Below are 26,926 nucleotides of genomic sequence, written 5' to 3'. Positions count from 1 at the left end.
GAAGTGAGGGTCCGGGGATGGGCAGGGGGTGGAGGTGAAGATCTGGAGGCGGACGGGGGGGGGAGGTGAAGATCTGGAGGTGGCCAAGGGGTGGAAGTGAGGGTCTGGGAGCGGGCAGGGGGTGGAGGTGAAGATCTGGAGGCGGACGGAGGGTGGAGGTGAAGACCTGGGGGCGGGCAGGGGGTGGAGGTGAAGAACCGGGGGAGGACAGGGGGTGGAGGGGAGGAGCCGGGGGCGGGCAGGGGGTGGAGGGGAGGTGTGTGAGGGCCTGGCCCGTCAGGAGGGGACAGCGTCGGGGCGGAGTTACGGGGGGGGGAGGGAGGGAGGGGGGGAGGGAGGGAGGGGGGGAGGGCGAGGCCCCGCCCCCCCCCCGGGCGCTCGTGGCCGGGAACAATAGAGAGCGCGGCCGCGCGCAGGCGCGCCCCCCGGCGCCCAGCCAGGCGCGCTCCCGCGCGGGTCGGCGCACGCGCAGAGGGGCTCCCGGCCGGCGGTAGAGCGGCAGCAGCAGCAGCAGCGGCGGCGGCGGCGGCGGCGGCGGGACCGGCCCGGAGCCGCCTCCTCCCGCAGGTCCTCCTCCATCCCCGCCGCGCCCATGGACGTCCGGTTTTACCCCTCGGCTCCGACGGCGGTGGGCTCCCTCCCCGGCGCCGACCCCACCTGCTTGGGCCCCTTGGACTATTACCACTGCAACAAGGTAACTTGTCGCCCGCGCCGCGGTCCGCGGCCGCGAGAATCGCGCAGGGATGAACTTCTTTCCCGGGCCGACCCGGACCCGTCATCGTCGTTCGTGATAGTGTAGTGGCGGAGCCCTCGCTCGGTGCCCAGCGCTGTGCCCAGGTCCCCAGGACCACCCGGGCGGTGGCATCTGATGGGGTGCGGAGCACTGCGCTAAACGCCCGGCAGAGGAGGGCTGCCGACGAGGGGGAGGGTCCCCGGGGCGCTCACTACGGGCCAGACACTGTTCCGAGCGCTGGACCGGCCCCGTTGCCCCGAGAGACGGGGATGCGCGGAGCTCGTACGGGCTGCCGAGCCCCGTGCCGAGCGCTGGACCGGGGAGATTTTTTTTCCTTCCCTCCCCCAAGTGGGGCTCCCGGCCTCCCTTCCCATTTTACAGCAGATGGATCGGAATGAAACGCCGTGCCCGGACCCCGTTCAAAGCGCCGGGGTCGATCCCGAGGCAGCGGGTGGTCCCCGCACGGGCCCCATCCCCATTTTGCGGATGGGGAAACCGAGGCCCGGAGAGGGTCGGCGGCTTGCCCGGGGTCACCCGGCGAGACGGGGGGGGGGGGGGGAGGATCAGAACCCGGGACCTCCGACCCCCAAGCCCGAGGGCTCTTTCCGCTAAGTCGGACGATGAGCTAAACGCTCCGCCCCCGCCCCCTTCAACGTGCCAGAGGGGACGGCCCCCACCCCATCGCCAACTTTGTTGGATTTCTTTAGACCCCCTCCCTCCTCCTGCCTGTAGAAGATGCGCCCGATACAGTGCTCCGCACGCAGGAAGCGCTCCATAAATACGATTCGGGGTGAATAAATGAATGAAGACCCTCGAGGGCTGCTTCTTTTCATCCGTCCTTCTTTAAACCTCGCCACCCCCGACAGCTCCCCAACCGGGACACTTTGCAACTTCTCTCCTGAAGTTCCCCTGTCTTGCCTTTTTTCCCCTTTCTTTCCCCTTTCTCTCTCTCTTTCCTGCGGGAGGGAATTTCAAAACCCAGAAAAGAGCACTCGTGACTTGGGGACCGGGCGCTCAGCGCTTAGTACAGTGTCTGGCACAGAGGAAGCGCTTAGCCAATGTCCTAGTTGTTATTATCATTCCCCCCCTCCCCGATGCTTAAAGAGGAAGGGGGGGGGGGGGGGGAAAAGGGAACAAAGATTGGCCAGGAGAGATCCTCTCCAGGTTTTCCCACCCCTCCCTTCTTCCTCTCTCCCCCTCCACCCTGCGGCGGAAACACAGTGCGAAGCACTGTGTGTTCGCTGTGCAGTTTGTGTGGGATCTGGGGCGTTTAGACACTCGGGAGAGGCTGCTCTCTGTTGCCCGGTCTGGGCTTGGCGGTGTTTCGGGGTGGAAAATGTACAGGATAGGAGGAAAGTGCTTCAGGGTGAGTATGTTATTGTTTGCTTTATCTGTGTATATTGTGTTGCTCGAAATATTTTGCCCGAAAGGCATCTTCGCGGTTGCTTTCTCTCCCCCCTCTCCCTCCTCTCCGCGCCCGTGCTTAGCGTTTAGGGCCAGGATCGTCTGTTTTTATTTTGTGCCGCTGGGTTTCTTTGCCCCCTTCGTGGCGGTCGCTCCCCTCCCACCCCCCCCCCCCAAAATAGAGGCACCCACGATTACTGCGGATACACGCGACGAACAGTCCCGGGTGATGTCTGTTTTATAAGGTCGATGGACTCCCGGGAAAGTGGTCGTAGCTTGGATTTTTTTTTTCACCTGGCAGTGCAGGGTGCACGGACTTGCCATTCTCAAGTATGCCCCCCCCCCACCCCTTTTGTACCGAAGGCCGAATTTGCAGTGGGGACGCATGAAGGGGAGGTGGGAGGGGGCCCCGGATTTCTCTCCCGGCCGGGAAGCGATAGCCAAAAGGGCAAAGCGGTGGAGGCTCCATTCCTGGAAATCTCTCTGGCCTGGAGACCCCCCCCCCCCCCAACACACACACACTCCCCATCCTGACACGCGTGCGGACTCCCACTTTCTCCCAATCCTCTTTCCCTCCCCTTCCACCCCAACAGAAACAGGGTTGGCAGCAGAGCGCTGTTAGGGGAAGCCTTGAGATCCATTGAGTCGAAGCCACCGTTGACCTCCCCCAGACACCGGAGAAGTTAACCGTGCGCTCGATTTAAGATTTAGTGATGAACGCGGAGGTGCCCGTTTCAAGATGTTGCTTCCCTCGCCAATCTAGGCGGGCCGGGAACGCTTCCCGAGGACAGACACTGTCATTTGTCAGGTAGCAAAACCGTTTTGTGCTTTGGCTCTTAAGGGGTTAATTGTTTTCCCCCCATTGAAAGAATTTGTGTTGGGTCTTTCCTACCGTGGCGACGGGAGATTATAGTCCCCGGACCCTTCTCAGTTGATCTTTAGCTCGAAGCGCACTTTCCATTTTAGTTTCAGTTGTGTTTGTCATCGCGCCGGATTCCGACAGGAATTATTAAAACTGAAAATTGATGACAGAGGATTGGGCTGCAGAACGCATCTGGGAGTGGAGATGGAGCGGCCCGAACGAAACCCTCAGTGTAGATCTAAAACCGAGCAAAACGTAACAAGAAGAGTTTAACAAAACCCTCGGAAGACAGTAGAGGAAACCCGAAATGTGGTTTATTTTGTCTGCTGTTGTGCAGCTCGGGAAGCCCGGCCTATCTGCCTCCCCGAGTTTTAACGGGCGTAATATTCAGAAGCAGAATGGCACAGCTGTGAGTGCTCGCCGAGCCAGGGCCAGGATGGAAAATCTTGCAGGGACAGGTCCCGGTGTAAAAGTTAACATGTGTTTCTCCAAACTTTGACTCAGCCCAGACTGCTCGCCGGGGCCCAGCTCCAGCGCTCATTAATCTTGAGGCGACTGCGATTTCATTATTGGGGCTGGCAGGTTAAGGTGGAAAGTGGAGTCGAGAGGATGGGTTGAGCGTCGAGCCGCTTGCCGGCGGTGCGTCGAGGGAGAGGAGTCGTAGCTCGGCGAGAGGCTTGGCCGAGAGAGAAATCTGCGGGCCCGGCCCCGGAGGCCCGGATGGGGTCGATCGTCGGCTGCACCCGGAGATGTGCTGTTGTGAACGGTACCCTGCGAAAGTACATATAGGGGGTTGACCACTGCCACCAGGTGTTGCTATTGGCCTGGCTCCGAGGAGCTTGGAAAACGGAAAGCGAGGCCGAGGAAACGCTGTCTCTTCCAAAGTGCTCGGTTCCCCGTAGTAGATAAGTAAGGCCCGAGCCATCCGAACTAATGCACTGTTGTTGGTGAACGCAGAGACCTCCCAAGCACGATTGAGTTGACCAGAAGAATCTGGCCGAGTCGACTTCCCTCCACTTCCACGCTCTGTGCTCGACCGTGTCGGGGAGAGGGTGACCCACAACGGGAGGAGACGGGAATGTCTTTTCTCAGACCTGTTTGAGGAAAGAGTTGTGGGGAGTGGAGGTGGTGGTGTGTGTAGGGGGGCGTGTTGCGCCTGTTCTTAGAGAGACCCCTTTTTTTAGGGTTCCTCTCCTGCCGGGGATACCCAACTGTGAGCCGGCAGCGTTCTCTCCGTCCGGGGGGTGAATTAAGGGTCCCCCGGAGCTGCCTTCCATCTTGGATTTGGGATGGGTTCGTCTTTCATCGGGCACGGGTGTGTAGGAGTGGAATGCACACTGCTGTCTGCTCTCAAGGTCTCATCGGGAAGGGAAGATCTCTCCCAGGTTTGTGTCGTCTTCTCCTCCGCCCCAGGGGGCTCACGGAGAGGCCTCCCTGCATCCTCCCTCGGTTAAGACTTCATGCAGGGGAAACCTGTTATATTCTACTCTCCCAAGCGCTTAGTGGGGTGCTCTCCACACAGTAAGCGCTCAATAAATACAACTGGATGAATGAAAACAGGCTCACTAGAAGCACGTCTCCTCAAAGAGGGCTTCCCTGACTGAGCTCTCGTTTCATCTTGGCCCCCTCTCTTTTGCGTCACGTTTGCACTTAGATTTGTACCCTTAGCCACTCCTTTCTCAGCCCCACAGCAAGCACGTACGTATCCGTAATGTGTTTGTTTATATAATAATGTTGGTATTTGTTAAGCGCTTACTATGTGCAGAGCACTGTTCTAAGCGCTGGGGTAGATACAGGGTAATCAGGTTGTCCCACGTGAGGCTCACAGTTAATCCCCATTTTACAGATGAGGTACCTGAGGCCCAGAGAAGTGAAGTGATATTGACGGCTGTATCCCCCCTGGACCCTAAGCCCACTGCGGGCAAGGAACACGTCTACCGATTCTTACAGTGTACTTTCCCAAGCGCTTCGTACGGTGCTTCGCGCCCAATAAACGCTAAAGGCGATCGATTAATCGATAAAGAGTTTTTGGGGACCAGCTGCCCCACTCTGTCCTCTGACTCCTGGAAGGAAAAGTTAATGGGATTGGTCCATCCTCTGTTTGTCTTGGGTTTACCTTGCTTCCGAGAGGAGAAATGCCCCCTTTCCTTTGCCCCGGGCTCTAGCTGTTAGGTCCAAGGATTAACCCTCCCGTTCCCCCCCCCCCCGACATTTTCTTTCCTGAATGGGAAAAAGAAAGGATACTGGACCCTCTGGATCTGCCTTTTTCCTCCCTCCCTCCCTCCCTCGGCTTTAGGTCTTGGACCTTAGCCTGCAGCTTCTCCTACCGTCGTGGGCACCCATCCGGGTGGATAAGGGGCAGGGGCGGATAGTGTCCTGGCCCTGATTTCATTGTTCGAGCTTGATGGGAGCTTCCAGGGCGGAGAAGAGGGCGAGCAGGGCAGGGAGCACTCAGTATTGCCACGTAAAAATAGCCCTAGATTAAGGTGTTAAGCAAAGCTCTGCTTCTCCCCACCTCGGCCGGAGTACTTACCTAGGAGGGAAACTATTCGGTCACCCAGAACGTCCTGGAATGTGAACATAGTCATTTCATGGACTTATTGGACACACCGTGGGCATCTTGAGATTTCCAAGAGTTTCGCGTGTAGCCGTTCACTGTGAAAAGCGATCGAGGCCAAGACGCCCGTCGTGTCTCATCGTTTCCATCGACAGAGAGCCGAAGATTTGGAATGGGAGCAAACTCTCGCCCACGCCTCCGCGTAAATGTTTACATGTTGAAACGATGAGTGTTTTTCCCTCAGTATTTTGATGTCGTTCCGTCACCCCTCTAGAAGTCACAGATGACACTTCACACTCCGGCGGTACTCACCGGGCTAAGGCCGCTGTTCGTAAGCGAATCTCTGGTTCCGGTGTGGAATTGGGAAGGTGCCGTGTCTTTCCATCCTCTGTGGTACCCACGCTGCCTGCTCAATTCAGCCCCAAGTGGGGATTGGCCACTAGCCAACGGATTCAGGAAGGCTAGGTGGTCAGTCCGGATAATTCTGGCACCCAACTCCTCCTTTTCCTCCCATTCTTTGGGAGGAAACGTGGGGTTTTAATGGGGGAGGGGGCGTCCTCCCACTTGGCCCTGTTTCCATGAGTGGCGACAGCAGCTAAGAACATCGGTTAGGTCCCGTCGGATTCCAGAGAACTTTCTGTGTGGCCGATATTTTACTTCGTGAATAATTCTGCGGCAGGCCGTACTCTGAGTCTTAAGCGGAGCCCTTGACATTTCTTATTTACACAGACCAAATGATTTTCCTCCCATTTTAAGTAGCATTTAAAATGTATGGTAAGTGATTATTAATTTAATGAGTTGTAGTAAATTGCAATTTTACATCTTAGTGAAAACATGTTGCATAAATGTAATAATAAATGGTGATAAATTACTCAGATACTTTAAACCGCTGCTGTACAATTTAAATTTCTATGGCATGCTATAGCTCTGTAATGTGGAAAACTCTGCTTGTTATTATTCAATTGCCTCTGCGCTTGTTCCGCTCTCATCAGGGAACCTTTGAAAATGTGTTGGTACGATTCTATATTTTACCCAGTAAACGATATATTTATCTTAATTATAATTATGCATTTTAAACAGTATTTTTGCACAAATTTGCCAGGATCCTGACATCTCTCACTGATCGTAACGCTAACGGTTCACTCTGGAATTGCTTCCTCTCAGTCAAACCCTTGGCAGTGGGTAAATCCCGGCATATCGAAATGCCTTCCGCGGCCAGGGACTCGCCTGAGATGCACACGAAGCCTCGGTTTGGCCCCACGCAGACAGAAGCCTGGTCACCCCCTCAGGAACGGTTTACCACCTATCGGTCTCCTTAAGAGAAATCTGGCCTGAGAAACTGATAGTTGTAGAGAGGCTGTGTTCCGTCGTCACCCCGGAGATGGTCCTCCCGGATCCCGGTCGTGCCAACCTGTTCACACAATCCCAGCTAACTCTCCCCGCCCTCTCCGGGTTTCCCTTTTTCCTGCCCCCAGGATGGGATGAGATCGGATTTCTTCCAGGACCTCACCGGGAGATTCACCTACACTGTTTCTTTGTACCTTATACAGTTGTCCCTTTAAAGAGTGAATTGCCCCACGTTGAGTTTGTCCAGCTCCTGCCATTATTATTAAGAGCGAAAATGTAATAATAATGTTGGTATTTTGTTAAGCGCTTACTCTGGGCAGAGCACTTTTCTAAGCGCTGGGGTAGATACAGGGTGATCAGGTTGTCCCACGTGAGGCTCACCGTCTTAATCCCCATTTTACAGATGAGGTGACTGAGGCACAGAGAAGTGAAGTGACATGCCCCGCAGTCACGGGAAGTGACTTTCCTGACATCTTCGGCCATCCGGAGCGATTCGAAAGATTAAAAACTCGCCTTTACGTTAACCGTCAAATCGGTTTGCGTAGGGTTACTTGGCTAGGGCCGCACCCTTCGTTTTAAACTTAAAATATCATTTATAAATAACGGTGCCGTAAAATTACACCTAATTAAAGCTTGCCATTGTTGAGATTGGCAGTAATTTGCAGCAGTGGTGGAGGAATTTATCGGAAATTGAATCTGACCTGGTGAATGTAAAGTAGGGTCAATCCAATGAATAAATTTTTACTGTTCTCTGTGGTGTTTTGACTTTTATCACAGAGTTGTAAATTGTGGTGCTACACACTGGCCTCTCTCCAAGCTTTATTGTTTGTCAGGCAGGAAGCCACCATCCTCCTACCCTCCTTTGCTTTTCTTTGCCTCTTCATACGAATCAAAACTCTGACTATTGATGAAGATTTCTGTGGGCGAAGCGAAAGATCTAGTCGGCTCATCATTCTGCACATATTTTACATGTAGGCTTCCTGTTACCCATATCAAATACCATTGATTGGTTGATAGATATTTCAGAAGTTATATGTCGAAGGAATATCTGTGGAAAAGCATCTTCTTGCATGGGAGAAGCATTTTACGAGCTCTTTCCTTTAAAGACCGTGCTTCCTACAGGGCATTATTTGACGGTATATGCATTCTCTCGGCATCAGGGAGAGCGTTTGAAGCTCCACATTGCCTTGGGCTTTATTAAATCAAATTCGAGAGCTAAATAATAAATGCCTATCCATTCACACAAAACCGGGATTCGATCTGGATGGCTAAAGAGACCTCATTCTCGTGCCGTTTAAAAAATGAGTTCTATTTTGCTTGAAAACCACTCCGTCTCCGGGTGACGGTCTGGTCAATCAGTGGTATTTCGTGAGCGCTTACTATGTGCAGAGCGATGGGTCGATCATCAATCGGTGATATTTACTGAACACTTACTGCCTGCAGAGCGCTGTACTAAGTGCTTGGGAGTGTGTAATATAACAGAGCTGGTAGACACATTGCCTGCCCACAACGAGATTGCAGTCTAGGGTTTGGGAGAGTGCAATACAACAGAATTAGCACACATGTTCCCCGCCCATAACGAGCTGTCTAGAGAAGGACACAGACATTAATGTAAAGAAATCATTTATAGTGTATAATTTAAAGATATGTACATACGTTCTGGGGGCTTGGGGGTGGGGCGAAAGTCAGATGTCCTAAGTCCACAGATTCAAGTGCAGTCTGGTGCTAGAGGTCAGTTCTGTGTCATTCCTCTTAAAGCCCAATCCGCCCATGTCTTAAGCACCTGTGGAAAAGGAAATCTACGGTAATCTGGTTGTCTTCCTTATTTGTCTGGAATTTCTGCTACTTATTTATGGAGAGTGAAATTCACTTGCTCATTGCGCCAAATGATGAATGAAGGAAGTTTGCTTAGTCTTCAAACCTGTGTCCTCTTGCTTATTCCTAAAGCAACGGCTCTAAAATGTCTCTAAAAGGCGGGGCCCGATTATTTCTCCGACGTTGGGCAAGACCTTTAGGCAGTGCCGAGTGCCCCGCTCTCTCCCGCTCTTTCGCCATCTTCCTTCTGCGTTTTCTTTCTTTTTTTTTTTTTTATTTTTATTCTTTTTAAATGTCCCAGTCTATTTCTGGGGTTGTGAATAAAGTCCTGCGCGCATTTCACAATTGCTTCCTCATGCATGTGCGTTTTCTGCATTGATCAACAAAGCAGGCACAGACCTTTCTAAATCTATATGCAGATTACTTCAGGACCAAGAGTTTGTTGTGAACTAAGATGAGGCGTAGAAGAAGGAACAACAACAAAAAGATCAGTCCACCCAGATGTACAATGGAAACATTTTTCTAATTACCTTTGTGCGTGTCTTTTTTTATGAAGAGAAGACTCGATGTTTTACCGTATGTCGGATTATTTCTTTCGGTATAAATGAAGCATATAATTGTCTTTCCCTAACTGTTTACCATTAAAAATAAGTTGTTATACCCCTAATGTGTTTTCCCAGGCAATTTTCTATCCAGTGACTATCGTCCTTTTGTTTTAGCTGTTAGGCACAACATTTTCTGTCTCTTGTTTTATTTTGGTATTCTAAGGGATGGATAAGCATGCTACGACATTATCTGGATTGTCAGTACTCCTAACTGGAACTTTTTCTTTAAGGTTCTCCTTATGTGATGATGATTATTTTTGTAACAGCACATCCTTTAAGGGCTCATGGGAAAATTTTCCCCACACTGACTAGCCCGAGGAAAAAAGTGAAAACTCGGCCCCAGTTCCAGGACGCACTGTGCAGTGAAACCCTCTTTTTCACCTTTTTATCAGTAGTTATAACTGTTTTGGGCAAGGGTGTTTCCAACCTAGCTCTGTTACATTGTTCGTTTCTGAGGGATGCTATTTCTTCACTGACAAATGGAGCTAGCCGCATTTTAGCCTGGAGGCTAATTCTTTGCATCTTGCCAGAGAATACCCTTCCTCCTCCATAAGCTCTTGTACACATTGGTTGACCTCTATAGATATAATTAAATCTCTTTGTGGCTCCAGCAGCTGTGTGTGTGTGTGTGTGTGTGTGTGTGTGTGTGTGTGCACGCATGCCTCAGCCCCATTCTGTAGCTGTTTTAGGGAAGAGTTAAATTAGGACACTAATTAGGACAGTGATTGATATAGGGTGGAAAGATTACTTACAAGGGAGTTTTCCTGGGAACACTTGGTTTTGGAAGATGGGTGATTTCTGTAAAGAAACTTTCTTCGCCTCTAATCGTGTGTTAAGTGTTCCATCAAACAGGAGTTTAACACCAAGCAGCCTCTGCAGACCCCTTAGTAGACACGTTTTTTGACATAAAAGTTGGCCAGCTTCCCCACAAGTTGAGTTGAATAGACCGAGGAGCTCTCTTAGCTGTACTTTCTAGTTGACTTGTGAACCACAGTGACTGCGGTCACCTAATAATAATAATGATGGTATTTGTTCAGCGCTTACTATGTGCCAGGCATTGTACTGGGCTCGGCGGTGAACATAAGCACCTAGATTCTACCGAGGGCGGTGGATCCAGCCCAACCGACACTCTCAGCCGTGGGCTGGCAACGTTGAGTTTAGTGGCAGGCTCTCCTCAGCCCTTGAAGTAATGGGTTGGAGAAATTCCCAGAATGCATCCAATGGTTTTCTTGGAATTCCTGCTCTTATCTGGCCTTCCTGGGCTTCGATTCCATCCCGTTTCCTGGGACTGGGTAGTTCATCTGGGCAACCCCACCTCCATCACCCTTTTCCTCAATAAAAAGTTTTGCAATCTGAATGACCTGGGCAGGTTTCCTGTCCTCTCCATCCCCTTCTGTGTGCATCCAGATTTCATTTCCTTTTGGACTGGTCTCTGAAATTCCCAGATTGGCCACCTATTCATTCAGTCAGTCGTATTTTTGAGCGCTTACTGGGTACAAAGCACCGTACTGAGCGCTTGGGAGAGTATAATGTAACAACAAACAGACACATCCCCGCCCAAAACGAGCTCACAGTCTAGTGTATCTAGTGGTCCTAAGTTCTTCAGTTAAGTGCAGCCCCCCTCTCTCCTCTTTCACACACTTTGCCGTGACTGGAAAGACCAGGCTGTAGATTCTCGTGGATTCAGAGGGTGGATTTACAGTGACCAATTGCTAGTCGTAATCCTATCCGTCTTCGTGGCCCCAGAGGTCGAGTCCATTTTACAGCTGACCAGAGGGAGGTTCGGAGAAACGACCTCGCCTCCCGACCCCCAACAGAGCCAGTTTGGACTTGGTGATTTCCGCCTGGCCGACCTTATGGGTGGAAATTGCCGGAGGTCATTTTCAGTCTAAATAACTTTCCTCATTCAGTTGATGTTCCATTCTTTTCCCTGGACCTGTAGACTCTGGACTATCAGCTCGTTTTCTAGACTGTAAACTCACTGTGGGCTGGGTGTGTGTCTGTCATTTTGTGTTGCACTGTCCCAGCCGCTTAGTACAGTGCCCTGCATACAGTAAGTGCTCAGTAAATGCGATTGCTTGATTCAGAGCCCAGTTGCCTGGCCATTACAATCGAGAATGGCAGTCTGGCGAAGCTGCAGGAGACAACCAGCAGACGGCGCGTGAAATATTGTGCCACCAAAGACTGGAGAGGCACAGAATGGGAGGAGGCGGCTCCAGAAACTGGAACATTTCTTAGGAATTTTTCATTTTATCCCAAATCCCCCATCTCTTTTATGAGGGCAAGACTCCTGATGAGTTTGCACATAAGAAAATCCGCGTGGCCTGGTGGATAGATCATGAGCCCAGAAACCAGAGGACCCGGATCCTAACTCTGGCTCTGCCACTTGCCTGCTGTGCAACCTTGGGCAAGTCACCTAACTTCTCTGTGCCTGTTTCCTCAACTGCCAAGTGGGGATTCAGTATCTCTTCTCTCAGCTACGAGTCCCATGAGGGACAGGGACTGCATCCAGCCTAATTAACTTGTTTCTTCCCCAGCGCTTAGAACAATTCTTGACACGTAGGAAGCGCTTAAAAAATACCGTAAAAACAAAAACAAAGAAAATAAGGAGTGCCACAGTGATTTGCAAAGAGGACTAAGAAGTGTGTTTTTAGGTCTCCTAAAATAACTCCTTGAAAAATGTGAGCCTTTTGGATGAAAATGGCATATTACGCCAGGGTGAAACCCACCCTCTGTCTACTAAGAAAGGCTCTTAGGGTTTGCCCCGCTGACAGGAAAGCCAGAACTTTCTCCATCAGGGGCAGGAATTCCCCATGCCCGAGACTCAAAACTCTGCCTCTCGCCTGCTATTTAGTGCTTTTCTTGGAATTCTCACCCTAAGCTCTGATCGCACCTCTCCAATCCTTTTCCATTTCTGTGGCTTCCAGGGTGCCTTCCAACCAGCCCTTCCCAGATTTGTCTCATTTTTGCCTAGCTATTCCAGCCTCTTTCCATCTCTTGGTCTTGGTCTCCCCAAGCAGATCGAGCTCTCGCTCCCAGATTAGCTCTGTTGAGCTCTGTTTATTGCATAGAGCACTGTACTAAGCTTTTCAAGTGCTTACTGCGTGCGAGGAGAGGGGAAGAGTATAAGGATATTTACACAAGTGCTGTGGAACTGAGGTGAATTGTCTTCAAGAGAGAAAGTCAATTATGTATTGTGTAGGTATGTTTCATATATATATTAGAGAGAGAGAGAGAGAGAGAGAGAGAGAGATCTAAATCAAGCAAGCAAGCTCAGGAGCAATTTATAGGAATGACAATAGTGAAAAAAGATACCAAAATCAGGGAAGGACACTCTGAGAGTCAAAAGTGTGGCCTGGTGAAAAGAGCACAGCCTGGAAGTCGAGACCTGTGCCCTAATCCTGTTTCTACCACTTGCGTGCTGTGTGACCAGGGGTAAGTTGCTTAACTGCTCTGTGCCTCACTTTCTTTATCTGTAAAATGGGGGGCTAAATCCCTGTTCTCCCCCCATCCCCTCCCTTAGACTGTGAGCCGCGTCTGGGACAGGGACTGTTATTTGATCTGATTGAGCATTTATGTACATATCTGTAATTTATGTATATTAATGTCTATCTCCCCTCCTCTAGACTGTAAGCTTGTGGCGGGTAGGGGATGTGTCTGTTTACTGTTGTGTTGTACTCTCCCAAGAGCTTAGTACAGAACTCTGCACGCAGTAAGTGCTCAATAAGTACGATTGAATGAATGAATGACTGGAACCCAGTTAAGACATTAGAGGGAAATTCAGGGAGACACAACTTTAGCCCCGATGGTTCGAGGTGAGTCAACCTGACCAGGCGCCTCAGTTCTAGAGGGGAAATGACCAAGCCTCCTGCTATGGTGCTAGAAGGGTTAGGCTTTGGACCCCAAGCCAACTGACCTTGGATCCCCGCCCACATCCGCCCAGTCGGATTCTGACTGGAAGCTCATCGTGGGCTGGGAACGTGTCTAACCGACTCAGTTGTATTATACTCTCCCAAGAGCTTAGTACAGTGCTCTACACACAGTAAGTGCTCAAATACCATTGATCGATTGACCCCTCTTACCTACTCCTTTAATTTTCTTCCTTCTCCCTGTCTGGGGAGATTAGAAATTAGTATGCAGTTTTCCTTCATCTTTTGAACACTCTCACCATTTCTATAAAAAGACATCAGTATTATTATTTTTAAATGTTGCGGTCCTTTTCTATACACGCTGCGTTAGCTACTATGAAAGTGCAATGCTTTCCTTTCTCTCCACTTTCTCAAGTTCCGCTCCTTGCAGCGATTAGGCTGAAATAACGGTAATTGCACTTATCAAGTGCTCTCTATGTGCTAAACCCTGGAGCGGATCAGAGTTATCGGCTCAGACACAGTCCCCGTTCCACACAGGGCTCACCTTATCCCCATTTTCCAGATGAGGAAACTGAAGCCGAGGGAGGTTAAGACATTTGCCCAAGATCTCACAGTGGGCCAGTCACTCCCGATCAGTCAATCAATCATGGAGTGGCTAATGAGAGCAGAGTACTGTACTAAGCGTTTGGGAGAGTACAGCATAACACAGTTGGTAGACACGCTTCCTGTCCAAAGCGAGTTTATTTTTTCCACGAGGGCTCTGCTGCTCCGAGGAGAAAGGATTGCAAATGACTCTTGCCTCCAACCGGCTCTCTGGTAGGGCGTTTTGTAGGTTTACTGGTTTCGGTCCTGTCTAGTTTTTTTTTTTTTTCTTTTTTCTTTTAATGACATTTGTTAAGCTCTTATTATGTACCAGATACTGTTCTAAGCATTAGGGTTAGGTACAAGCTAATCAGGTTGGACACAGGGTGTGTCTTACTCTCCATTGAACAGATGAGGAAACTGAGGCCCAGAGAAGTGGTGACTTGCTCAAGATCACACAGCAGATAAGTGGCAGAGCCAGAACGCGAACCCGTCTCAGCCCAGCTAGGCCCAGATCGGCCCAGCTAGGCTCAGCCCGGCTTGACCCATCTCAGCCAGGCCAGGATCGGCCCGGCTCGGCTCGGTTCAGCGCCCGGTTCGAATATTATATTCGGTGGTGGAAGCGCCTCCTTCCACTGGTTTTGGGAGTTACTTTCCTCTCCCTCCTTCAAACACTGAAGTGCGCTAAAACAGATGCAATACCCGATGGTTATTCATTCAGTCGCGTTTATTGAGCACTTAGTGTGTGCAGAATGCTTGGGAGAATACAACAATAAGCAGATGTGGCTTAGTGTAAAGAGCACGGGCTTGGGAGTCAGAGGTCGTGGGTTCGAATCCCTGATCCGCCACTTGTCAGCTGTGTGACTCCGGGCAAGCCACTTAACTTCTCTGTGCCTCAGTGACCTCGCCTGTAAAATGGGGATTAAGACTGTGAGCCCCACGTGGGACAACCGGATAACCTTGTACCTACCCCAGCACTTAAGACAGTGCTTGGCACATAGTAAGCGCTTAACAAATACCATCATTATTATTATTATTATCATTATGATTCTTAAAAGTAAACTGGAGGAAAATAAGTAAAAGCCTTAATAAGGTGGCAGCAGGCAAGGCATTCTGGGACATGAAGTTGAATGCAGCATTTCCTTCCTTCCTGTCAAGCATTTAAAAGAGCTGTGTCTCACCACCATCCCCCTCTACCAACCCCCTTTCCCCCGCCAAACCTGTGGCAGGGTCAGATGGTTTACTTGCCCCCTCACAATACACCCACACACAACCTAGAAGACAATCGCAGTTTCCAAATCTTCTAGTGCCCGACTTCTTACTGGAATCTGGAAGGACCAGACTATACAATGGGAGTCTCTCGACGGCTCTGTCTGTCTGTTGCTTTCTTTCTTGACAGATGTGCTGTTTTGTCAAGAGAGATTCTGCACCGTCACTGGAAGAGAATTTACAGTGTGACACCTTGCATAACTTTTGCTTTCTCCTTCCATCTTTTAACCTTACATCTTACCTCCCACTGGTTCCTTTTTTTTTTTTTTGGTACACTGAGAACCCTGATTATTCTGTTTTTGTGGGTGGGCTTATGGTTAAAATGACTTCAATGAAAATATCTTTCTTAAAATGAACATGCAAATATGGGTTATGTAAGGGTTTTTCCTTCATCTTTTGAACACTTTCACCATTTCTATAAAAAGACATCAGTATTATTATTTTTAAATGTTGCAGTCCTTCTCTATATACTCTGTATAAGCTACTATGAAAGTGCCATGCTTTCCTTTCTCTCCACTTTCCAGGCTCCTCTCCTCGCAGCAATTAGGTTGAAATAATAGTAATTACATTTATCAAGCGCTCTCTATGTGCTAAACACTGGGGCGGATCAAAGTTATCAGCTCGGACACAGTCCCTGTTCCACACAGGGCTCACAATCTACCTTATCCCCATTTTCCAGATGAGGAAACTGAGGCCGAGGGAGGTTAAGACATCTCCCCGAGATCTCACAGCGGGCCAGTCACGCCCAATCAATCAATCACGTAGTGCCTAACGTGGGCAGAGTACTGTACTAAACGTTTGGGAGAGTACAGCATTTCCGGTCCACAGTGAGTTTATTTTTTCCACAAGGGCTCTGCTGCTCCAAGGAGAAAGCATTGCAGATGACTCTCGCCTCCAACGGCTCTCTGGTAGGGCGTCTTGTACGTTTATTGGTTTCGGTCCTGTCTAGTTTTGCTTTTTCTTTTTTAATGATATTTGTTAAGTCCTTATTGTGTACTAGACACCGCACGAAGCGCTAGAGTAGGTACAAGCCAATCAGGTTGGACACCGTGTGTCTTACTCCCCACTGAACAGATGAGGAAACTGAGGCCCAGAGAAGTGAAGTGACTTGCTCAAGATCACACGGCAGACAAGTGGCAGAGCCAGAATGCGAACCCAGGTCCGTCTGTCTCCCAGACCCATGATCCACCCACTGGGCTATGGAAATGTGTAGAGAGCACTGTAGACTCTGTAGATAAATCTGGATTATAATCAAGCTGGCTGGTGATGTATCAGTTTATAAGGGGAAAATTCTAAGAGGCCACTTTGCTGTTAACTGAGAGGTCTGCTGAATAATCACCAGCACGTTGTCTCTCTGTGCTTGGAGTCCCAGCAAGTTGACAAGCTCCATGCGAGATGATGGTAATAATAATGATGGTATCTGTTAAGCACTTACTGTGTGCCAGGCACTGAACTAAGCCCTGGGGTGGAGACAAGCAAATCGGGTCGAACCCAGTCCCTGCCCCCTATGGGGCTCACAGTCTCAATCCCCATTTTACAGGGGTGGTAACTGAGGCACAGACGGAGTGAAGCGACTCGTCCAAGGTCAGAGGCAGAATTAGAACCCATGACCTTCCGACTCCCAGGCCCGGAAGGTGATTCTGACACCGTCGCTCCTGTCGAGGCGGTGAGGTGTATGCCTGAAAGCTTTCCAAGCCCCGTCATCCCCCGAAAAAGCCGTTTGAACCGTAAGGCAATCTGTGGGTATCCCAGCAGAGTCACAGCCACCTCTTAGATAAATGGAAGCGGGTGAGCTAGGTCGTTTGGAGGGATTGAATCTTTGGCTGAGGTGCAGATCGCATTTACGTTTTTCTAAGCAAAATACAAGGTGTTTTAGGCCAGGTCTAAAGGTGAGGGGAAAGAGAGGATTGTGCTGGGATTTTAGGATCTTACTCTCCCAAGCAATTAGTCATTTCCACCTTCACGATATCGGTAAAATCCGCCCTTTCCTCTCCACCCAAACTGCTACCATGTTAATCCAAGCATTTATCCGCTCCCGCCGTGATTACTGCATCAGCCTCCTTGCTGATCTCCCAGCCTCCTGTCTCTCCCCGCTCCAGTCCATACGTCACTCGGCTGCCCGGATCATTTTTCTACAAGAACGGTCAGGACGCGTTTCCCCATTCTTTAAAAAACTCCAGTGGTTGCCCATCCGACCGTCACAACAAACAAAAGCTCCCCTCCATTGGCTTTAAAGCACTCGATCACCTTGTCCCCTAAAGCTCCCCTAAATACGATGGAGTGAATGAATTTAGTAAAGTGCTATGTACACAGTAAGTGCTAAATTCCTTCAATCATATTTATTGAGCGCTTACTGGGTGCAAAACACTGTACTGACTGCTTGGGAGAGTACACGATAACAACAGGCACATTCCTGCCCACAACGAGCTCACACTCTAGAGGGATAAAGCTTGGCCGAGTGGAAAGAGCAGTCAGAGTCAGAGGTCGTGGGTTCTAATCCCGGCTCCACCACTCAGCCGTGTGACTTTGGGCAAGTCACTTAACTTCTCTGTGCCTCACTTCCCTCATCTGTAAAATGGGTGTTAAGACTGTGAGCCCCCCGCGGAACAACCCGATTACTTTGTATCTACACCAGCGCTTAGAACAGTGCTTTGCACATAGTGAGCGCTTAACAAATACCACCATTATTGTTATTATTATTACTGATGATGAGCTCCCTTGGAGGCCTAGAGGAAGGAGGGGTTTATGAATAAGGGGATGGGGCTCTCATAATCCCTTGCCTGGCTACATTTTTAGACAATGTGGGTTTACTTATTCTTTTGAAAAAACTGACGAGGGCACTGTAGACGCCAGAGATGAATCTGGATTGTAATCGAGTTGGTTGGTGATGTATCAGTATATAAGGGGAGAATTCTACTTGTCCCTCTCTTCAAAAAGCAGTAATAACACTGTGACTTTGACCACAGTAAAACAAGGCTGGCAGCGACCCTAGGTGTTAATTGCCACTTTCAGTCTCCCAGCATGACGATGCTGTGATTCTTGATGGCTTGAGATTGAACCAAGAAAGTGATATCGCATCCCACTGTATGATTTTGTCTGTAATCACTGACATTTTACAAAAAGGAGGCAATGTTAAAGACCCTTTCTTGGAGGAATAGCTGGTAAAGTTATCGCAGGAGGCAGGGCAGATTGAAGAGCTACTATATGACCTAGGGCAAGTCAGTTCATTTCTCTGTGCCTGTTTCCTCATCTGTAAAATGGGGATTCAACACCTGTTCTTCCTTTTACACTCTGAACCCCTTGTGGGACAGGGACTATGTCTGACCTGATTTTTTTTTTGTGGTGTTTGTTAAGCTCTTACTATGTGCCAGGTACTGTACTAAGCGCTGGGATAGGTACAGGCTAATCAGGTTGGACCCAGTCCGTTTCCCTCAGAGGGCTCAATTGCCTTAATCCCCATTTTACAGATGAGTTAACTGTGGCCCAGAGAAGTGAAGTGACTTGCTCAAGGTCACACAGAAGACAAGGAAGAGCCAGGATTAGAACCTTGTTCCTTCTGACTCCTAGGCCCGTACTCTATCCTAGGCCGTTCTGCTTCTACCTAATTAACTCATATCTATCCCAACACTTAGTGCAATGCTTGGCACTTAGTAAGGACATAATAACAATAATAATGGTGTCGATTATTATTACTGTAACTACTCTTATTATTACAGTAGGATGGATTTTACGTGGTCTTTTTTCTCTTCAATCAGACTCGCCCTACTGAGTTGCCGTAGTCACCATTTTAATGATTCTTTGGAGCCACAGGTTGACAAATGGGAGGCAGCGTACTGAGATGTAGAAACAAGTTGATAGTCCTGTTTCCTCTTGCCAAATTTGCCTTGGTTTGGAGCCGATGCCCGGGTACCGATGCACGGGCACATTCCGGCAGTTGTATGCAGGGAAAAAATGTGCATTAATGTGTATATCAATAAAAAGAATTTTATTTGCGATGGTGATATAGCTTCTACGCAATTTAAATGCCGGGGGTAATACCTTCAATCAAACGGCAAATAAAACGTAGGAAGTTAGTAATAAAAAATGAATTAGTGTGATTAACAAAAGGCGAAACATTTCATTCCTTAGAAAACACAGTGAGTTGACTGAGCTTTGCAAGGCATGCCCTGTACAAACAGAACTCTAGATTGCAGACTCCAAATCTGGCTTAGGGGGCCCCGTCTGAACACACAGGACCTTTCATATTAGAGTTTAGTCTTGCAAAGGTCACGATCACAGACGAAGAGTCTGAGAGGAAATTAGAACAGAGCTAAAATGAGGTGCGACCTGGAGCAGACCAACCAACAGACTCCCACACCTGGCGCGCCCCCCTCCTTCCCCCTGCCCCCCCCCCCCCAATTCAGACCAATTCCGTTGCAGCATCAGGTGTCGACTAGTGGAAAGAGCACGGGCGAGGGAGTCAAAGGATGTGTGTTCTAATCCGTGGGGTGTGATGTTGGGCAAGTCACTTCACGTCTCCGTGCCTCAGTTCCCTCATCTGCCAAATGGGGATTTAATACCTGTGCTTCCTCCTACTTAGACTGGGTGCCCCGTGGGTACCTATTATATTGTTTCTACCCCAGCGCTTAGTACAGTTCTTGGCACAGAATAAGGGCTTAACAAATACTATTGTTATTTTATTATTACAGTTATTATTTCCATTATCGTTACTACTTCCTTCATCATCCCCGGACCAGGGTGTCCAGCCCCCAGACAGGGCACAGAGAGGCTTTCAAAGCCTCCAGAGAGGACTTCCCTGACCAAACCCTCCTTTCCTTTCTCCCACTCCCTTTTGTGTTGCCTTGACTTGCTCCCTTTATTCATCCCCCAGCCTCCAAGCCCCACGGCATTTACGGACCTATCTGTAATTGATTTTTTTATATTAATATCCGTCTCCCCCTTCTAGACCGTAAATCTCATGAGGGCAGGGAATGTGTCTACAGTTTTATTGTACTCTCCCAAACGCTTAGTACAGTGCTCTGGACACAGTAAGCGCTCAATAGCTATGATTGAATGAATGAATGAACAAGATGGTCCCCAAACCTCATTTTAGTCAACCTCCTCTCCCACCGAAGCTTTCAACTGGGAGGCAGAAAGATGCCGTATTTTGAATTTCCCCTCGTCGCAAGGCTCTCAAGTTCTCCAAGCGCAGGCTGTAGAATGGAGCCAGATCCTTGGGTGCTGCCAGTGATGATCCATCAGTGGTGTTTATCCAGCACTGTACTGGGCGCTTGGGAGAGGCCAGTACAGTAGAGGTGGCCGACCCGTTCCCGGCCCACAAGGATCTTGCGGTCTAGAGGATGATAAGAAGCAAGAGGCCTAGAAAACCTCCACCGGGATCCCCAGTCCAGAAGCGACTGTATTTAGGGGTGACACTTCAGCCTTTTGAGTCATTTAAGTCGTTTGGGATCTACCTCATCTGTAAAATGGGGGTTAAGGCTGTGAGCCCAATGCGGGACAGAGACTCTGTCCAACCCGATTTGCTTGTATCCATCCCAGTGCTTAGTACAGTGCCTGGCATATAGTAAGCACTTAACAAATACCCCAATGATTATAATTATGTTTTGATGGAGGAAGTTGGCTTAGGTTCCTGCCCACTAGGTTATGAGGAAATGTGACAAAACTAAGTTTTGACTTAACCCTGAAAAAAGTAATATGTGAATACGCTTCCGTGTGGGAGTATATAGATATAGCATAAGTACGTAGAGCTATACCTGTGTACGCTATGTGTGTGTGTGTGTGTGTGTGAGTATTTATATACTTATGCCCACAAATTACTAGGTTTCAGTTTAGGGCTGCTTCATAAAAATGGTTACCAGGAGCTATGAGTGGGTCTGTTAATGGTGGGTTTGGATGTTGGATTACTTAAAAGAGGAGGAAAAATATACATGTGGCATGTGGGAGGATCTAAGATCCCAGGAAAAGTTGGAATGTTGAGATAGCACAGATCTGCCTCTCTCACTTGCTTGGCCCCATGTCTATGCATCCAGATTCCATGAGTGATTGTTCTAGGTATTCCTTCAGATAAAAATCCCAAAGGGAGTGAATCCTGTTGCATCATACTTTCCCAATCGCCTAGTATAGGGCTCTGTACACAATAAGCACTCAATGAATACCACTGGTGGTGATGATGTCTCTCAGGGCAGTCCTTGCTTCCATCGTCAGGAGAGACGGCGTCAGATTTCAGGTTCTGAGGGCTTCCGCTCAATCCTGTGCATTCCAAACCCGAGCTTGGCATCATTTGGTGATGTAATTTGTGGATGAGAGGCAGCGTGGCCTAGAGGATAGAGCATGGGCCTGAGAGTCAGTAGTACCCGGGTTCTAATCCCAGCTCCATCGCTTGTCTGCAGCTGTGTGATCTTGTGCAGATCACTTCATCTCTCTGGGCCTTAGTTACCTCATCTTATAAAATGGGGATTAAGACTGTGAGCCCTATGTGGGACATAGACTGTGTCCAACCTGATTAGCTTGTATCTACCCCATTGCTCAGTAGAGTGTTTGGCACATAGTAAGCGCTTAGCAAATACCATAAAAGAATGAAGATGATTTAATATTAAGAAAAACTAAGTAATTTTTGTGGTGAGGGGATGAAGGTGGAGTGAGGAGTGGGGGTTACACTCTTGGGATAAGGCCACAGTTGGTCTTTATTGCTTCTGAACCATCTCTGACAAACCAGTGCAGAAAAAGACGGTGAGAAGTTCAGGACCAGCCACAGCGAAGCATAAAGTTGCCCGTTTATCTAAATATTCAGGACCAAAAAGCCGCTATTGACTGAATGATCTGGACTGGTTGTCTAGACGGTCCCAAATCCACCGGAAAATTGTGTCACGTCTGCTTCACTTTGGCCTAGGAGTCCCGGCTTGAGTTCTGTTGAAAAACAGTCACAGAGCATTGTTCCCCGAGCAACTGTCGGCAGATAAAAATGTTTTTTGCCAACCCAACTGAAGGAAGAAAAAAAGAAAAGAAACATTGTACTTATCTCATTCTTCCTTCAAGAAAGGACTTAGGCAAGCAGATAAGCTTTACCCTGGGTCCCAGCGGGCTGCAGATTTGAACACGGTTAGGACACAAGGAGAAATTTTCACCGCTCGGCACTCATCGCTAAGAGGATCCCGGTTGGATGCTGCCCCTCCCCTGTGCTTTGCAGCCTGAGAAGTTTCAAGTTCCAGCTCTCTGATTCTGAGAGTTCTTCTCCAGGCTGTAAAGGAATCTGGGTATCAGTGACCCAGCCTTGTTTCCTCAGAGCATGGGTTCAGAAGTGGAGTCACTTAGACCAGGATAGAAGATGGAGCCCCGGCAGTGTGAGGGTATTGCCACTTAGAGAAGCAGCATGGTCTGGTGGATAGACCACGGGCCTGGGAGGTCATGGGTTCTAATCCTGGCTCTGCCACTTGTCTGCTGGGTGACCTTGGGCAAATCACTTCACTTCTCTGGGCCTCAGTACCTCATCTGTGAAATAAGGATTGAGATCGTGAGTCCCACGAAGGGCCAGGAACCGTGTCCCACCCCCATTTCCTTGTGTCTTCCTCGGCACTTAGTTCTGTGCCTGGCACATAGTAATCGCTTAACAAATGCCACAGTTATTATTATTATTATTATTATTACTGGGTTTCTTGGCATCTAGGAAGCCAAGGTGGCCTTATAAGAAGGGCATGGAGTTGGGAGTTAAACTCCCAGCTCTGCCACTATGCAGTGATGGGGCAGTGTCCAAGTCTGTCATTTAAACACTTTGGTACTTTATTCATCTGAAAATGGAGATTAAATACCTGGTCTCCCCTCCCCCTTAGACCATGAACCCCATGTGGGACAAGAACTGGATTATCTTGCACCTATCCCAGCACTTAGCATAGTGCTTGACACGTGGAAAGTACTTACTAAATGCCGTGATTCAATAATCATGTTTAGACAAATGGAGCAGTGCTGTGAATTTAGGACAGAAAAGTGTAGGATTGAGAAAGAGATGAAATATGATGTAAGTATTGTACTTCCCCAGCCCTTAGTACAGTGTCTTGCACACAGTCAGCTCTCGGTAAATATTATTGATTGACTGGCTGGTTGATTGAATGACCGGTATAGAATTCCAATGTGGAGTATGGGACTCGGGAGACCTATAAAGAACCCATTCTAGGGATCCACAAAAATGGAACCAGAGAAGAACATGAGGGTGTGAGGAAAGAGATAAATGCGGGGCAGGGGGGAGGGGGAAAGGCTTAAGGTGACTGAAATAAGAAAGTCTTGTTCAAGTAAGGATGGCGTGTCCAACATAAGATGGGGATTTGCATAATGTTCGGGATATTTTAGGACCATATGGACAGAGGACCTAGGTAATGTGGACAGAAGCAAACTTCTTAAATGAAGTGGAAGTGCATCGGTCTTTTTTAGTAATTCTAGAAAGTCAGGGAGCCAGGAGCAGGACGAGGTTCCAATTTGAACTCCTTTCCCCTTCCCTTACAACAGAACACCACTCTCCCCACATTCAAAGCCCTACTAAAATCCCATCTCTTCCAAGAGGCCTTCCCTGACTAAGCCCTCATTTCCCCTACTCCCTCTCCTTCCCGTGTCACCCTTGCACTTGGATTTTTACCCTTTAAGCACTTAATATTTACCCCACCTTCAGCCCCACAGTACATGTGCCTAATTTATTTTAGTGTCTCCTCCTCTAGATTGTAAGCTCCTTGTGGGCAGGGAAGGTGTCTACTAACTCTGTTGTATATGGACTGAACCGTGTCCAACCTGTATCCATCCCAGCGTTTAATAATGTGCCTGGAACATAGCAAGCACTTAATACCACAATTAGTATTATTATTATTGTGTTATTAGTCTGTTTTGTCTTGCAATACCTGATTAGTTTTGGCCAGGGGATACAACCCCCTCGGACTGATCTTGGTGATATTTTGGAAGTATAGGATGTTTAGGCGGGCAGAAGTTGTTGGCCGCGTTTACAAGGGGACGCAGCTCTTTGAAGAGATTTGGGGAAAGGAGGGAACAAGGTGTTAAAACCAGAACAGGGGCCAAGCTGAAGAGCTGGAGAGCTGGCCAGAGGCAGCGATAGGATAAAGCCAGACCTGGAGAACACACAGTTTCACTGGAGACGTAAATTGGTCGGGCAGTGAAGTCCTATAGGACAGCGGACTTGTCGTCGGCTTGTTAAAGCCTCACATTCTAACAGAAATGGATATATCACACACACACACACCCTTCCCAAGGGAGAAGGGGTACCTCTTCTCCGGGGGCAGTGCACCCTGGGAGCCTGCAGAGCTGGGTCAGGGGCGTAAACCGTTCCTGGGAATCCCGATGAATTCCAGAAAATTGTTAGGAACTTTAGAGGGCCAGGTTTCAGATTTAAACAAGTAGAGCTCAGCGTTGCAGAGGCTAAGAAGAGAAAAGAACTGTCTGGTAACAACAGAGAGTTGAGAACACATGACAAAAGGAAAAGATATTCAGCCCACCGAGACTAGTGTTTGCAGCATGAGCTGAAAATGCGGCCGCAGGATAGAAATCGCTCTGGACGGGGATTGCTATAATCAGTCAGTCCAATGTATTTATTGTATTATTATTGCATTTATTGAGCGCTTACTGTGTGCAGAGCACTGTACTAAGCACTTGGGAGAGTACAACACAACAGTAAACTGACATTCCCTGCCGACGACAAGCTTCCTCATCAGGTCTACGTTTTCGGGCTAGCCAGCGTCTGGGCCTTATGAGGGCCACTGAAAAAAACTGTCTTCTCAATCAATCGATAAATCGTATTTATTTTAATACGGTATTTGTTAAGCACTTACTACACACGCCCCTTACTAACCACTGGGGTAGATAAAAGCTAATCTGGTTGGACACAGTTTCTGTTCCCCCTGGAGCTCATAGTCATAATCTTCATTTTACAGATGAGGAAACCAAGGCCCAGAGAAGTGAAGTGACTTGTCTAAGGTCACGCAACAAAGTGGTGGAGCTGGAATTAGAACCCAGGTCCTTTTGTAAAATGGGATCGAGACTGTGATCCCCATGGGGAACATGGACTGCGTCCAATCTGATTAACTTGTATCTACCCCAGTGCTTAGTACAGAGCCTGGAATATAGTAAGCATTTAACAAAGTCCATTAAACAACAACAACAAAAAATGTGGTGCCATATGAAGTCCAGATGGATTTTCTGGGCATCCGTATCATCCCTTTGCTCAATTTGAGCTTTCCGTTTCCTTGTTAGTGCTGCCCTAGTTATTTTTTTTTTCTTTTCTTCTTAAGTTAGCGCTGTAGGTATTCATTCGCTCTGCCTTCATTTCCTCTCCTTTCGATTGGTCCAGCCACTCAAACGCAAATTGCTTTTGCATAAACATTCGGTGGTGTTATGCAAGCCTAGAATCACAACTTAGCACTCCAGCTTCAGACACTAATAAACACACTAACTGTTGGTGACAAATGGAGTTAGAGCAGAAACAAGGTGAAGAGTCTATAGACCAAGGACCACCTCTGGGAAAATAGAGCATTGGAGTGGTTTAGGATGGCAGAATTCCTTTGTAAGTCCTTTCTATTTTATTGATTTGTAAGATATTGCCTGGTCCTCAGGAGAGTAGAGACCCCTAGATGAGATGTAAATATTTTCTTAAGCCCAGACTTGCAGAGCACAGTCTGGGTGTGACTTGCTCCCTTTATTCATCCCCCATCCCAGCCCCCAGTGCTTATATTCATATCTGTAATTTATTTATATTAATGTCTGTCTCCCTGTCTAGACTCTAAGCTCGTAGACAGGGAATGTGTCCGCTATACTGTTCTTTTGTACTCTCCCAAGCGTTTAGTACAGTGCTCTGCACATGGTAAGCACTCCATAAATATGGTGACTGACTGCAATGAATCTATCATCTTTTTTGCCAGGTACAAAAGGCAAGCGTCCGCGTTGTCGCATAAGCTAAAACACGCTGTGAGCATCCGTTTCCCTCCAGTTTGGAGGGGATAAAGGAGTGGGGCGAATTCAAGAGAATAGTCAGTCGAGCCACCAGAGGTAGCGTCTGGTAGAGGAGGAGAGATGCGGTCGGGGTTGAAGAGGCGGGATATGGAGCTTCACCAGCAGCAGGGAAAGAGAAGAATGGGTTCCCAATTCTGAAGATGAATATCAGTGACAACATTATCGATCAAACGCTTACCGTGAGCGGATGTGGTAGGTGCTTAAAACAGTGGATGCGGACCTTTGGAATTTCTCCAGAAGTGGAAGCAGAAGTAATAGCATTCATTGAGCACCCACAGGCTACAGTGAAGTGTACTGAGCACTTCAGTCAAGTAAGGGAGATCTGCCGGCAAAGAGGGGAGACTGCAGACGTGAATTGACAACGATAGGGTAGTTAAAATTATGAGATAAGGTATAAACAGCAGGCACGAGTGAGTAAATACATCACAGAGAAGCAGTGTGGCCTAGTGGATAGAGCACGGGCCTGGGAATCAGAAGACTTGAGTTCTAATCCTGGCTCTGCCACTTGTTTGCTTTGGGAACTTGGGCAAGATCCTTCTCTGTGCCTGTTGCCTCATCTGTAAAATGGGGATTAAGACTGTGAGCCCCATGTGGGACGTAGACTGGGTCCAACCTGATTAGCTTGCATCTACCCCAACGCTTGGAACAGCGCTTGACATCTAGTAAGCGCCTAGCAAGTATCATAAAAACATCAAAAAAAGGTATAGGGCTATGGATTTCACTAAGGCTACTAAGGGTTCAAGAAGAAAAAAAGTTATGGATCTAGAGGGGAAAAGTGAGGCTTATTTAGTTGTCCTATTTTTCTCTCTCTCATTGTGAATATCTAGGATAGCAAACAGTCCAGGTTTTATCCAAGCTTCCTTTTGCCACTATAAGAGACAAAAT

General features: G+C 48.5%; 1 protein-coding gene across 3 annotated transcripts in view; it reads left to right on the top strand.

Annotated features, from left to right (window-relative positions):
• Window positions 1–541: 541 nt before the first annotated feature.
• Window positions 542–26,926, top strand: part of TOX2 (TOX high mobility group box family member 2) — a 272,741-nt gene continuing 246,356 nt past the window's right edge. For 2 of the 3 annotated variants that reach the window (XM_029070764.2, XM_029070759.2), the window contains exon 1: window positions 542–694. In XM_029070764.2, coding sequence (XP_028926597.1) covers window positions 593–694 — 102 coding nt within the window. In that variant the 5' untranslated portion in view covers window positions 542–592. Of the gene's footprint in view, window positions 695–1,941; window positions 2,100–26,926 lie in introns of those variants that run through there. The other variant, XM_029070761.2, reaches the window with a different exon arrangement.

The sequence above is a fragment of the Ornithorhynchus anatinus genome, chromosome 8, assembly GCF_004115215.2.
Source record: "Ornithorhynchus anatinus isolate Pmale09 chromosome 8, mOrnAna1.pri.v4, whole genome shotgun sequence".
In the NCBI taxonomy this organism is placed as follows: domain Eukaryota; kingdom Metazoa; phylum Chordata; class Mammalia; order Monotremata; family Ornithorhynchidae; genus Ornithorhynchus; species Ornithorhynchus anatinus.
This window is presented reverse-complemented; position numbering and strand designations above follow the sequence as displayed.